Here is a 15,302-nt window from a genome sequence, read left to right on the forward strand (position 1 = left end):
TTCACCTCAAATTAGTATTAGCTAATAACGGCAACCTACATAGCATTAGCTGGTCACATTGTTATAAAGCAAGAAAATATGGTATTAGCATTATCTGCCAATTCCTATTCACCTAAAATTAGCATTACCTGCTAATGGCAGTCTACTTAGCATTAACTCCTCACTAATGTGATGCTAATTCACATTAAATTAGCTTTAGCATTAGCTGCTAGCATCAGCCTACCTAGCACTAGCTGCTCACATTGTTAAAAGGGAAGAGAATACGATATTAGCATTAGCTGGTAATATTTATTCACCCCTAATTAGAATTAGCCACTAATGGCAGCATACTTAGCGTTAACTCCTTACATCGTTGTAATGCAAATGAGGCTAACTTGCATTAAATTAGACTGCTGTTATTAGCTAATGCTATTTAGCAGTAGCTGCTCACATTGTTATAAAGCAAAGGAAAACGATATGAGCATTAGGTTCTAATGCGTATTTGCCTTAAATTAGACGTAGGTGCTAATGGCAGCCTACTTAGCATTAGCAGCTCAGATGTTATAATGCTAGGAAAAAGAGTGTTAGCATTAGCCGTTCACATTGTTATAAAGTTAAGGGAAATAGTGTTAGCATTAGCTACTCACATTGTTAAAAAAGTAAGTGTTAGCATTAGTGCATAATGCTAATTCATGTCAAATTAGCATTAGTTAATAACGGCAGCCTATTTAGCATTAGCAGATAATGTTGACCTTGGCCCACTGGAAAAGTTAAGAACTAAAGATTTAGGAGTGTTTCTCGATAGCTCTTTCTCGTTTGAGAAACAAATGAATTCTGTTATTAAAACCAGCTGTAAGGTTTATATTGTTGATTGTCATTTATGCTTAGAAATATTTACTCATATATGCTTAGAGTTGTATAATCGATTGGATGATGATAGAGGTTTGATCCTTAGTAGTGTGATTTATGGTGTAGGACAGGGGTCTCAAACTCAATTTAGCTGGGGGCCGCTGCAGGCAGAGTCTGGGTGAGGCTGGGCCGCATTAGGTTTTCCACAAGAAAGGCATGGTTAAAAAATTCCAATCCTCTCAAATCTCTTTATTTTTATTTTTTAATACAAAATATGAAAAATAAATAAACAAATTAAGAATTAATAAGAAAATAAATCAATCTGTAATACATAAATAAAACAATAATAAGATATTTTTCGTCAGTGAACTTGTGTGTATCTTTCAGGCTTCTATATCTGCTGTATTTAGATTGAAATGTCTGTATTAACAGTTCTATAACCTTCTTCTGAACATGAATGGAACACTGTAGAAAATGAACTGTTCTTCTGAACATGGCTTCTCTTGCCTACTCCTTGCTGCTAGAGACCTGGCAGCGTTTCCTCTCGCATAGCCGAGCCAGATTTGGCCTGAGGGAGGAAGCAGTTGCGACCCTCAGTATGTCTTGAAGATGATCATCCGTAAGTCTGGACCTGTACTTGGACTTATTGAAGTTCAAAGTGGAGAAGAGCTTTTGGCACAAGTATGTGCTACCAAAAAGGCACATGGTCCGCTTGAACATTCGGGAAAGCCGAGGGAAACTAGGGCTCAAGTCTCTCAAAAATTGTCCAAGCTTGTCTGCTTTTCCACTCACCTCCCTGAACGTTGCTTTGAGTTCAGAGTTGCACTGCAGCTCAATGAGCTCCATTTGAAGCACAGAAGGGGCATCTTGCACATCAAAGGAGAAGGGGTCCGCAAAAATGTGAAAGGTGGCTCTGTGTGTCTTGAAGTCAGCAAATCTGTGATCAAATTCCTCCTGTAGCCTCAAAATGACATCAACATACTCGTCAGCACTGAATGGTGTGCCTGCATCCACGAGTGCCTTGCATGCTGGGAAATGGCAAAGGTTTGTCTGAGAGAGCTGAGCTTTCCAGAGCGCCAGTTTTGTGGAGAATGCTCTCACGTTGTCATAGGCAGCACTGACAAGTTGCCCCTGGCCTTGTAACGTCTTGTTCAGTACATTAAGCTCATGTGTCATATCAACAAGAAAAGCTGAGTCCATGAGCCATTTGGGATCAGTTAGCACAGGAACACTAACTCCATCCTTCTCCATGAAGGCTTCACTTCTGCTCTCAACTCAAAAAGTCTCTTTAATACATTTCCCCTGCTGAGCCAACGTACCTCAGTGAAGTCGAGCACATCCCCATATTCTGACTCCATTTCCTCTAAAAAAGCACAGAACCTTCGGTGCTTTAAGCCCCTGGATCTGATTTGGTTGATGCATTTCACAACAATAGACATCATATTGTCAAACTTCAGGCATTTGCTGCAAAGGACCTGCTGATGGATGATGCAGTGCAGAGCAATGGCCTCCTCCACGCCTTCCTCTTCCAGTTTGTTTTGTGCCACCAGTCCATTTTCCCTCCCTGTCATTGATGGCGCTCCATCTGTTGTTATTCCAACAAACCTCTTCCATGGCAAACCAACATTCTCAATGGCATCACACAGCTTGTAAATATCTGCTGAGCGGTGGTCTGGCCATGCATTGGAATTACTGTGAGCAGCTCCTCCATCACTTCAAAACTGTCATCAACACCACGGACATACATTGGGAGCTGGGCAGTGTCGGTGATGTCTGTGGTCTCATCAAGAGCGACTGAGTATACACTGAAACATTTGGCTTTCTCACACAGTTGGTCATAAATGTCACTTGACAGGTCAGAAATGCGATCTGCTGCGGTGTTGGCAGAAAGGCTGATGTTGCTAAACTGACCTTTCTTTCCCGGACAGACTATATTTGCAGCCTGCAATATGCACTTTTAGACAAATGCACCTTCTGTGAATGGCTTCCCTGCTTTAGCAATCATCTCACTAACCACGTGGCTCCGACTGCTGCATTATTCTCTTTGGTTGCTTTCTTGGAGAAATCTTGCTGCCTCAGTAGATCTGTTTTAAGACTGGCAACCCGGTTCGCTCTCTCGTCTCCCTGGTATTTTGCATCCAGCTCAGCATGTCTAGTTGTGTAATGACGTTTCAAATTGTATTCCTTGTGCAGCGCAACTTTCTCTGTGCAAATAAGACAGGTCGGGGTGCCCCTGTGCTCAACAAAGAAATATTGCATTTCCCACTTTTCCTGAAATTGTCGGTGCTCATCACCAACCTTTCTCTTCACCGCAGGCTTTGAAAAAGACATGTTTGGGGCTATGTGACATTTATAATTCTACTTGGTGTCACTGTCGCATTGAAGTTTCAATCAAGCGTTTAGCCGACGGACGGGGAACGTCTCAACGCGTAGAGAACGTCATTTCTGCTTCTTTTTCTTGCAACCGTAGCACGGCGATCGGCAGATAAAAAGCCGGTAGCAGTCTCCTTTGTTTTTACGCTCGATGTTCATGTCTTTCATGACGACACGAACACCGTGGCGTTTGCAGATGGTAGAAAGTGCAGGGATAGCGAGCGCAAAAAAGGCGACTACTCACGGCGCCGGGCTGTTGTTACAGGAGAAAGAAGCGGAAATGACACCGTGACATATAACAAATAACATCAGCTGTTTCTGATGTTAGTTGTTTTGACTGCTTTTACATTATATTGAAATATATGTAATGTTCATGTTTGCTGCAATGCAAACGCAGTGATGCAAATAAAAACATGGAGCCACAAATTACGGTGCGACCCTATAATTAGTCCGGGTTACCGGGGACTGTTGTTGCCGATGAACAGGTGTCGCTATGTGACTGCAGACTAAATTGGGCTGCATTGAGTTCATGACTTTTCTTTTATCCCGCCGCCTACGCATCACTGTGAGAGTTAATATGAGATCTCTCTCTGTGGAAACATAACTTTAAATCCCACTGACGTGTGTATAAATCTATATACGTATAATGTCCCGCTGGGCAGCAACTTAAAAAAACAACTTTTTTTGAAGTGTTGTGAACGCAGCGCGCTGGGGCGAATGTCGGCGTTTGCCCAATAGAAAGGAGGAAGCCAGCCAGGCACAGGAAAGAAAGAAACACTCCAGGGCAACGCTGCTGGAACTTTGACTCATTGAGAAATGTTTCCCTGCTTGCATCAAGCCCGGCTGGTGTCCCCTGAGATCCATATCCCACCCTGATTGGTGGGTTAATTCAGCTCCGCCCACAACACTGTAAAGTGTCATACATTATCAAACTAACATTACATTTTCATATTAAGGTGGGGCCAAAAACTATCGTCCTGGGGGCTGCAATTGGCCCACGGGCCACAAGTTTGAGACCCCTGGTGTAGGAGGACACCTACTCTGTGTCTGGTTAAGTATAAGAGCCCTTTGTTAGGGGGACCGCTGGACTCTTAGCACCAGCTTTGGGGTCACAGGGTCACATCTGGAACACACACACACAGACACACAGACACACACACACACACACACACACACACACACACACACACACACACACACACACAGACACACACAGACACAGACACACACACACTATGCACAGACTGGTACTCTTTGTTCATACCTGTGTAAGACGTCATAATGAACTTGTGCATATTCATGTAAGCTCAATAAAGAGCAGTGTTACGAGGGAGCAGACGAGAGCGACTGAGTTCAAGTGAAGGAACGGCGCTGTCACAGTTCTCTCCCTCATCAATTGTCTGGTTCCAGCGGTGGGTCTGTGCTAGACGACCCATCACCAGCTTTTTCCACTGGTTACCAGTACGTGGTAGAATCCACTTCCAGATCTGGTTGTCTTTAAATCTGTGAATGGATTGGCTCCATCTTATCTCTCTTTAACAAAAGAATCCAAGTGGAGCCCTCAGGTCTGCAGATAAGCAGCTTCTGACCAGAACTAGACGTAAAAACAGAGGTGAGCTTTATCGATGGCTGCAGCCAAACTCTGGAACAGTCGCCCTTCACATCAGGTCGTCACCAACACTGGACATTTTTAAAAGCCGGTTGGAAACACATTTGTACTCTGTAGCTTTCAATCCTGACCAGTCTTTATAGTCATTACTGTGTATGTTTCCTATTTTCTCTCTACTCTGTGCAGCACTTTGGCTCAAGCTGTTTTTAAATGTGCTGATAAATAAATGTAGATTTCTTTGAATAAAACAGTGGAGCCGAGCTTTGAGCTCAGTGTGTAACAGTGTGTGTATGAGAGCCATGTAATGTCCATGTGTGCATGCTGACTGTGCTGCTCTGACCCCCCTCCTCCTTTCAGGGTGGAGCCTGCTGGAGTCCGATGGTTGAGACCAGGTCTGAGGAAGTGTAAGTGTGTTTTTAATGGGATTCATGAAAACAAAGTGTAACCCGTGTAATTGTTACGCCTGCTGTTCTGTGTTGTGTTTTGGTGTTGAAGCAAGAGGCAGGAGACAGCGTCGAATCTTTGGCTCTTTACTGCACATCTGCAACACAGAGATACATGTTCGATCCGTGCGTGTCACGCGACTGCCCGTAACCCTCTCCTCCGGCCATGCTGAAAGGAGCTGTGCTTAATGTACATTAATGTAACGAACCAAATACAACAAATTATTTCAAAACATTGACTTAAACTCTCAAAAAACAAAAAGCACAAAATAAACAATATGTCACTAAAAAAACATCAAAACAACTTATAGGAACAATAAATGAAAGACTGCATCTCCAAAACATAAAAACATCTCCATACCTGCAACACAGAGATACATGTTCGATCCGTGCGTGTCACGCGACTGCCCGTAACCCTCTCCTGACGAAGAAAGAAAAGGTGCATGCTGTTACACAAAAGGAGAGACTGACGCGAGTAACCTCTCAAGCCGCTAGCGATACGGGCTAGCTTAGCATGCTAGCATATTAGCCGCGTTCTCGGCTATAACTCATTATAATTGTGTATTAATGAACTCGTCCTCCACAAAACTTATCCCAAATGAGTCTCTTAACGATAAACAAAAACGCGGCGGTACGGTCGTATTCACACTGAAGCTTGGGATCTGAACAAACTTTGATTAACTGAGAGCAACGTGGCAGTGACTTACCTCCGGCCATGCTGAAAGGAGCTGTGACCGGGGCACACATGCACGCGCCTACGTCACCACGCCGCGCACACACGCACATGAACGCACACAGACCGAACACACAGATAGGAGAGTGAGATGCAAAAAAATGACATATTTATTCCAAAAAAGAAAGTATTTTGGGTGAAATTCACAAGTGTTTAACACATATGTTACATTCACCCCCCCTGAATTTCACCAAAATCACTACACATCTGAATGGTACTGCAGTACCACGAGGCACAACGACGCTGAACTACCATCACCTCCGGAACAGGTAACCCAAGGATCTTATCCCATAGTTCAGTTAAAAACTATCCATAAATGGATTAAAAGAAGTTGGATAGGTTGATCAGGCCTCCAACCCTTTCAGAACACAAAGGTGCAGCCTACACCTCATCAAACGTGGTCCCATAAAAACGCCCAGGGTGGGTGTCATGATGCCTCAAGCAAGTACAACACATTCATAATACGCAATGGGATGACCCAAAAAAAACAGTCTATGTCAGAGGCCGAGCCTCCCGTGGCGGTAACAGGCCCCATGTAATAGGCTTCTGGACCATGTTTTCTATCAGCCTGTTGACTGACTTTACCACCCGACCTGCTCTGGTAACCACTCTGCTTCGAACATTGGCATGGTCAGAGTCATGTCTTGGCAAGTTGGATGGCTGCCCAGTATACGGCTGACCAGAGGTCTGATTGATGTCTGAACCAGAAACAGGAACAGTCTGCGGAACAACAGCGTCCCCATGACAGGCACCTGGAACAGAATCTGTGCCAGACTGTGTCGAATCAGAGGTAGCGGAACAGTCAACCGGAGTAGGAAGAGCAAAGTGCTGGGCCTGACCAGCAGGGCTTGCTGGAATGTCCGTTGTGCAAGTCTGAGAATCAGGTGGGGCATTGTCCACATCCGCACCATCACATGAACCATGCTGACGATCCGTGGACTGTGAGGCATGCTCTCCTGCCGCGGAATCCACATCCACTCCATGGCTCAAATCCGAAAGGACCCACAAAGAAGTCCTTGCTGCGGTAGACTCTGTCCCTAGACTGCCAGGGTCCTCCAGATCCCCATCAGCACTGAGATCCCCCTCACTGGAGAAAACGTCTAAGGACTGACTTCCCAACGAATCCTGGACAGGAAGGAAACTCACGTCCAACAGAAGGTTTCTGTGTACAACCTTACTCTGGCCTGAAGAGTCACTGATCCTGTAAATGTGGGTCCTGGGGTGCCTCTCCACAACAGTGTAAACCTGAGGCTCCCACTTGTCTGCAAGTTTCTTCCTGCCCCGCTCGCCTTTATTGGCAAGCAGGACGCGATCCCCAACGTTCAGAGACACACCTTTGATTTTCTTATTGTATTGACGAGCCTGATGCTCCTGCTCATTGCTGGTGTGCTCCTGGGCGATCCTGGCAGCCTCAGACAAGTACGACAGAAGAAGCTTGGAGTAGCCGTTAAAGTCCACCACAATGGGATCATGCAAAACAGACTTGAACATAACGTCGACCGGTAGTCGTGGGACACGGCCGAACATCAAATAGAATGGGGCATATCCAGTAGTCTCGTGAACAGTTGCATTATAAGCAAAGGTCAATGTCTGAATCTGCTGCGGCCATTCCTGTTTGGCTCTGAGAGGGAGAGCTCGCAGCATGTTGCCAAGTGTGCGGTTGAACCGCTCCGTGCCCCCATTCCCCATAGGGTGATAAGCTGTAGTGTGAGACTTGGCAACGCCCGAAATCTGCAGAAGCTCAGAAAATAGTTCACTCTCAAAGCTGGGACCTTGGTCTGAGTGAATACGCTCAGGGAAACCATATACACAAAAAACACAGTCCCACAACTTTCTGGCAACCTGCTTGGCAGTCTGATTCCTGCACGGGAAAGCAAAGGCCATTTTCGTGAAGTGGTCAGTTGCCACAAGCACATCAACAGAGCGCTTCTTTTTGTCCTCTGCTGACCAAAAGTCAATGCAGATGAGCTCCATGGGAACAGAGGTCTTAATGCTCTCTAATGGGGCTCGTGCTGCAGGCTCTGGAGTCTTGGCAAGTATGCACCTTCCACAGCACCGAACATGCTCCTTCACATCCCTCTCCATATTGGGCCAGAAAAAACGTTGCCTTGCTAGGTGGAGGGTGCGAACTTGACCCTGGTGCCCTGCCAAATCATGGACACCTTTCAAGGCCTGCACCCGTAAATTCACTGGCAACACCAACTGGAGTCTCTTTGTTTTGCTCACAGGGTCTCTCGTCTCCCTGTAGAGAATGCCATCTCGAACCTTGAGCCTCTCCCAGTGCTTCAATAGGGCCAGTGCCCTGGAATCCATATCATGTCTCTCACACCTGGAAGGGCGCCTCCTGCGGGCTACAAGCGGCAGGACAGCGGAGATGATGGGATCCTGAAGTTGGTGGTCCTCCAGCTCATATAAGGTAAGTGATGGCAGTACATCATTGCCAACTGGCTGCAACTGCTGAACAAGGTGGAGAATGGAGGCAGCTCTATTCTCCGCAGCGGTTTCCCAGTAATCATGGTGAGCCAAGGTAGCCGTGACTTCCGACGAACTGTAAAAATCTTCTGAGGCCAGAGCTGGAACAGGTTGTTGGACAACCCGAATATTTTGGACACCAAACCTGAAAGCGTCCTGCACCTCATGAGCCGCCGCACCTTCTGCATTCCGCACCAAGTGCTCGTAGGGCTCTTGAAGCAAGCGCCCACCGATAGGTTGATAGGTGAAGGGGTCACGACTAAGTACATCTGCTACAACATTCTTTCGACCTGGGATGTACCTCAAATCAAAGTTGTAGGATGACAGCTTGGCCACCCACCTTTGTTCATAAGCGTCCAGCTTGGGTTTGGTCAATACATGAACGAGCGGGTTGTTGTCAGTCCACACTGTGAACTTGTGCCCCATCAACCAGTGGCTGAACTTTTCAGAGATGCTCCACTTTAGGGCCATGAACTCAAGGCGATGGGCTGGGTATCTCTGCTGTGACCTGCTTAGCGCCTTGCTCGCGAAAGCAATAGGGCGTGCCTTATCCCCGTCGATAGGCAATTGTGACAGAACCGCTCCCAGTCCATCCAGAGAAGCATCCACAGACAAAATGAACGGTCGTGAAAAGTCAGGATGAGCCAACACGGCACAGTTAAGGAGGTCGTCCTTCAGTTTATGAAAGGCCTTGTCACATGCAGGGCTCCAATCTGCAGCAGTCAACTTTCTGAACATGCCAGCACCCCTCCCAGCGTGACTAGTCCGTCCCTTCCTCTTCTGACCAGCCGTCAGAGCAAACAGAGGCTTGGCAATGGCTGAGCAACCAGGGATGAAGCACTGATAGAAAAAGACCATTCCTAGAAAGGACTTAATCCTCTTCACAGAAGGAGTGCAACCATCCTTCTCCATTAGAGCCTCCCTTGGCATCTTGGAAACCACTTCCACCTTAGCTGGGTCCACAGCCACTCCGGTCTGGTCGATGACATGGCCCAGAAACCTGACTGACTTCCGCAGCAGATGACACTTCTTTGGACCCAACTTGAGATTATTGTCTCTCAACCTTTGAAAAACAGCTCGGAGCCGGCACAGGGCTTCCTCTTCAGTGGGAGCAAAGACCAGGAGGTCATCCAAGTAGCAGAGCAGACTGGTGAAGTTGAGGTCACCAAAGATGTTCAGCATCATGCGCATGAATGAAGCTGGGCTATTGCAAAGCCCTTGTGGCATCCGGTTGTATTCGTAGAGGCCAACAGGCGTCGTGAAAGCGGTGTACTTCTTATCCTCCTCACACATTGGGATGTTGTAAAACCCAGAGGTTAAGTCCATCGTGCTGAAGAAGGCATTGCCCCCAAGCGCGGCAAGGCAATCCGCTTGGTGAGGGAGTGGATGCGCATCCTTAAGAGTCCGCGCATTCAACCACCTGAAGTCCGTACAAATCCGCAATCCGCCATCCTTTTTCCAGACCATGACGAGGGGGGATGCATACTCGCTGATGGATTTGCGAATAATCCCTTTCTCCTCCATGTCAGTGAGTACCTGCCTTAGTTGTTGGTAATGAGCAGGGGGTACTCTTCTGTAAGGCATACGGAATGGGCGTTCATCAGTCAGGTGGATCCGATGTACAAAGCATCTAGCTTCGCCACAGTCAAGCGGGTGTCTAGAGAAGATGTCCTCATACTGCTCAATTAGCTCAACGAGCTCTCTCTTTGATTGTAAGCTGGCATGGCATGAGTCAATGTCAAGATCACCCAAACCTAGGGAGCACAACCTGTCATTCAAGTCGGCCTCAGTAGCAGCTGGCCCACTGGCTGGTACCTGGGCCATACTCGCCATCTTGCAGGAGTCCTGCTGGAAATCAAGGTCCTCCACCGCAAGGCAAGATGAAACAACTGCAACCCTCGAGTTGCGTTTCAAGGTCAGTGGTTTTGAGGAGAGATTGGTCATCTTCAATGGCACCCACCGATCACCCCACATGGATGTGATCACCCGGCCAACAAGAACGTCTCTCGGCCCAGACCCAGAGGTGCACGGTTCCACGATGATCGTGCTGCCTGGAGAGACTGGCACATTGCTGGGTAGCCTGCCCCATACCAGATGTTCACACCGTGGGAGTAGTGTCACAGCACGAGGCAGTTTCACAGTGCCAATTTTGTCGGGAACCTCCTCACCCCTCCATCTGGTGGTGCACGACATCATGTCCAAGAAGTGCTCATAGTCAAGAAGCGAGTGCTTGCTTCCCACAGACACAAGCTTCCAATAGTCATCAGAATGTTTCATAACTCGCATCAGGTACTTGAGAACGTTGGAGCCAATGATGAGCTCATCACGCTGGCCCGACACTACCAAAACTGGTACAATGCATTTCACACCGTGGACAGTAAGTGTCAAGTCATAAACGCACTTTGGGTGGGTCTGCTTCCCACCACAGCCAACCAGCACAATCCGTTCGGCCGACTGCGGTCCACTCACAAGAGCCCCAGCCTCTCTAAGTGACTTCTCGGCCTCTTCACTCATAGTGCAAGCCATAGACCCGGAATCCATCATGCCCCTCAAGTTAACCTTGTCATTCACTGCAACTTGGGTGTAGAACAATTCACTAAATGCGGGCACTACTGCTGGTCCCTGAACCACGACACGGTACCCCTCTGGCATTGTTGAACAGGTGTTGACATAAAGAATTTCGAGATCCGATTCATCATGATTGAGGGTGTTAGGTTCTTCCCCCACACTGCCCCTCTCCAAATGTGGGTGATTCAGTTTTCCGAAGGCCAACCCTGCCTCGCGACAGCCCCGGCCTCCCGTCCCTCACGACGACTGTGACAGTCCTTTTTCCAATGACCAGGAGCAAAACATGCAAGACAGAGATTCTCTCTCCTGCAGTGCATGTGAGTGGAATGACCAGTGTTGCCACAGACCTGACAATTCTTCTTAAGAAAGGGCCCCCGGGTAAGACGCTGCGAAGGTGTAGATGCAGGGGCTGCAGTCTGCACATTCTGACATGCAATCACGCGATCCAAGAGGCTGATCAGAGCGCGCATGCCAGTCACATCAAAAGCTTGGGTGTCAGTCGAACCAAGCTCGCAACCAACTGACTGCTGACTAGGTTGAGTGGTCACAGTGTATGCTGGTGACTGTTGGAACTGAGGAGTAGGCGTAGGCACCGGACAAGAAGACACTGATGTCCCAGAAGGATAGGTCGTCGAAACATCAGCTAGAACAGGAGTGAAGCAAGTTGCTGTGGGCGAAAGCTGACAAGCGAGGTTTGAGGCTGCTGCTGTAGGCTGAGACTGCAAGGCGACACTGGCCTGACCAGGCTGTGGCGCCATCGCTTCTTGAGGCACAACAGAGCAGTTGTGGCTAACCTCTCTCCTCTGTGAGGTGTGGGAACTGCCCTGACTGCGTGCCCTGAGTTCACGCTGGAAGCTATCAATGCGTTCTTGAACCTCAGTGGTTGTCCACTCCTCAGCTGCTTTGATGCTGAGCCTGTTCGAGAGGATGGGGTCGGGGCAATACTTGATGAACATCATCGAGACCTCACGCCCTGGGTCCTCAACATTACGCCCCTGCCTACGCAAGCACTCGTCAGCAGCGTCAATAGCATTGTTTAGCCTTATCCAATATTCCATCACTCCCTCATGTTGTAATGGTTTGGTGTTATAGAAGTCAGCCATAGGCATAGAGGAGTAAGTCAATACACTAAAGTGCTGTTTCAGAATGTCAAATATCAATTCAGGAACCTGGACATGGTCAAGTGAGGGGTTGTGACGTAGGGTGACCCTCACTACATCCTTAGCCTTCCCCATCAACCTAGCCAATATGTCACGTGATCGCTGGTCTGTTGGTGTGTTGCGTTTTACAAAGTACATTTCCATCATCTCGACCCATTCATGAATGGAAAATTTATCACTGCCATCACCCCTGAAAACTGGTGGCTCCTTGACGTCTGATTGCAAGACCAGTTTCACCCCAGACAAATTTAGCTCAGGGGGTCCCTGCTCAGCCTTAGAGCTTTCAGTAGGCATACTGCTCCCCTTATCACCTTGCAGCTGGGCTACGATGGACTGACCAATCTGATTGGCCAAGTCTGAGATGAGTGTACTCAACTCAGCGCTGCCAGCTGTCTGCGGGGTCTGAATGTCACAGGGGGGAACCTGGAGACGAGTGGAACAAAACTTGGGAGCAAATGACACACCAACTTTAGGTGTCTGAGCCCCATCCCCAAGAAACCACCCTCGCCCCAAACCAACATTAGAGGAAACCTCCTCATCAGGAACACCAGTTGCCTCCGAACCAGATGCTGGCTCCATAATGATGAATAAAGCACAATCACAAGAAACAAAATTCCAAATAGTGCAACTGAACAAAAGCAAACACAGTATTCTTAACTAGCACTTAATGTTATTCAGGATGAGAATTGAGCAGATTAAATGTCCAAGCTCATTCAAAAAGTCCCGCACAAGTTAGGAAAAGCAACCAACTTGGAACGAGGGCAATCGCGAAGAGCTCCCCACGGTGATCGAGACGACGCCGATGCTTGATGAATCCAAAGGGTCACGGCACCAATGTAACCCGTGTAATTGTTACGCCTGCTGTTCTGTGTTGTGTTTTGGTGTTGAAGCAAGAGGCAGGAGACAGCGTCGAATCTTTGGCTCTTTACTGCACATCTGCAACACAGAGATACATGTTCGATCCGTGCGTGTCACGCGACTGCCCGTAACCCTCTCCTCCGGCCATGCTGAAAGGAGCTGTGCTTAATGTACATTAATGTAACGAACCAAATACAACAAATTATTTCAAAACATTGACTTAAACTCTCAAAAAACAAAAAGCACAAAATAAACAATATGTCACTAAAAAAACATCAAAACAACTTATAGGAACAATAAATGAAAGACTGCATCTCCAAAACATAAAAACATCTCCATACCTGCAACACAGAGATACATGTTCGATCCGTGCGTGTCACGCGACTGCCCGTAACCCTCTCCTGACGAAGAAAGAAAAGGTGCATGCTGTTACACAAAAGGAGAGACTGACGCGAGTAACCTCTCAAGCCGCTAGCGATACGGGCTAGCTTAGCATGCTAGCATATTAGCCGCGTTCTCGGCTATAACTCATTATAATTGTGTATTAATGAACTCGTCCTCCACAAAACTTATCCCAAATGAGTCTCTTAACGATAAACAAAAACGCGGCGGTACGGTCGTATTCACACTGAAGCTTGGGATCCGAACAAACTTTGATTAACTGAGAGCAACGTGGCAGTGACTTACCTCCGGCCATGCTGAAAGGAGCTGTGACCGGGGCACACATGCACGCGCCTACGTCACCACGCCGCGCACACACGCACATGAACGCACACAGACCGAACACACAGATAGGAGAGTGAGATGCAAAAAAATGACATATTTATTCCAAAAAAGAAAGTATTTTGGGTGAAATTCACAAGTGTTTAACACATATGTTACAAAAGCAGCACACATTCAACCATCTTCATCATGTCAGGAGTCATCATCAAAGTGTCAATCAATGAACAGATGATGGATCAATAACTGCAGCTGGATTGTGTTTGTTCTCTCCATCAGATTCCTGTCAACTCACAATCGACACAAACACAGTGCACACAAAGCTCCAACTGTCTGACAACAACAGGAAGGTGACAGAAGTTATTAAAGATCAGTCATATCCTGATCATCCAGACCGTTTTGATCAGAGCTATCATTTGTTGTGTACTAATGGTCTGACTGGTCGCTGTTACTGGGAGGTCGACTGCAGAGGAGAGGTTTTTATATCAGTGAGTTACAGAAGCATCAGAAGGAAAGGACGCAGTAAGGACTGTGATTTTGGACAAAATGATCAGTCCTGGTGTCTGATCTGCTCTGATGATGGTCATCAGTCTTTCTGGCATAATAAGACAAAAACATCCATCTCCTCCTCCTCCTCCTCCTCCTCTTCCTCTGTCTCTAACAGAGTAGCAGTGTATGTGGACTGTCCTGCTGGCACTCTGTCCTTCTACAGAGTCTCCTCTGACTCTCTGATCCACCTCCACACCTTCAACACTACATTCACTCAAACTCTTTATCCTGGATTTGGGTTTATGTTTGCTGGTTCCTCAGTGTCCCTGTGCTGAGTGGAGTGTAAAGAGTGTCTCCTGTTAGAGAAACACTCTGACTGTTGAACAGATAGTTCAGTCTGTACATGTCTGTCTCTTTCACTCAGAAACATGATGTCATGGTCCTGAGACTTCTGACCCGGTGTTTTGTGTTCTCTTGTATTTTTGTCATATGGTGTTATTATTTATGTTTTAGGTCTACTGTTTATTCCATAGTACCTAGGTTGCCCTGTTTAGCTTTTGATTATTAGATTCCCCTCATATCTTTGCTCCTGTGTCTCCTCCAGGGTATCTGGATTTGTATTTAGGTGTTTTGTGTCTTGTTTCTCCTTGTGTTTTCTTCCATCATATTTAGCCACATTTCCCCTGCCCGTCATGTCTGCGTTCCCTCACTCCCTCTCCCCTCTCCCCACTCCCGCATCTTGTTTCCTGTTTTATTGCGAAGGTCCCGTGTTTTCATGTTCATTCTGTTTAGTCTAGCTTCCCCTGTCTCCGTATGGTTCTCCCTGTCAGCTGTTCTCCTCATGTGTTCTCATGTCCCTTGTTATCCTTCTGCGTATTTATGACCGCGTCTCCCTCAGTTCCATGTCCCGTCCTCCCTCTTGGCTGCCTGTTATGTGCCTCCTTGTGTTATTGGGTTATGATTTTCCCAGCTTAGTTTTGCATTGCTTTATATCACCTTCATCCAGCAATAAAGCTGTATTTTGAGTTAAACCCTGGTTTTGGTGAGTT

The 15,302-nt window shown here is 47.1% G+C and overlaps 1 protein-coding gene across 4 annotated transcripts in view; it reads left to right on the forward strand.

Annotated features, from left to right (window-relative positions):
* The window catches only part of LOC146634344 (protein NLRC3-like), a 329,883-nt gene that overhangs the window by 13,049 nt on the left and 301,532 nt on the right, over positions 1–15,302 (forward strand). The window contains exons 7-8 of one of the 4 annotated variants that reach the window (XM_085376898.1): positions 5,168–5,214; positions 14,044–14,588. The exons of 2 other annotated variants lie outside the window; for them this stretch is intronic. In XM_085376898.1, the coding sequence (XP_085233024.1) occupies positions 5,168–5,214; positions 14,044–14,588 (592 nt within the window). Of the gene's footprint in view, positions 1–5,167; positions 5,215–14,043; positions 14,589–15,302 lie in introns of those variants that run through there. One more of the 4 variants, XM_085376897.1, reaches the window with a different exon arrangement.

Source organism: Diplotaxodon limnothrissa, linkage group LG3, assembly GCF_057381915.1.
Source record: "Diplotaxodon limnothrissa isolate DT_005_m linkage group LG3, D_limnothrissa_male_GT1.1, whole genome shotgun sequence".
In the NCBI taxonomy this organism is placed as follows: domain Eukaryota; kingdom Metazoa; phylum Chordata; class Actinopteri; order Cichliformes; family Cichlidae; genus Diplotaxodon; species Diplotaxodon limnothrissa.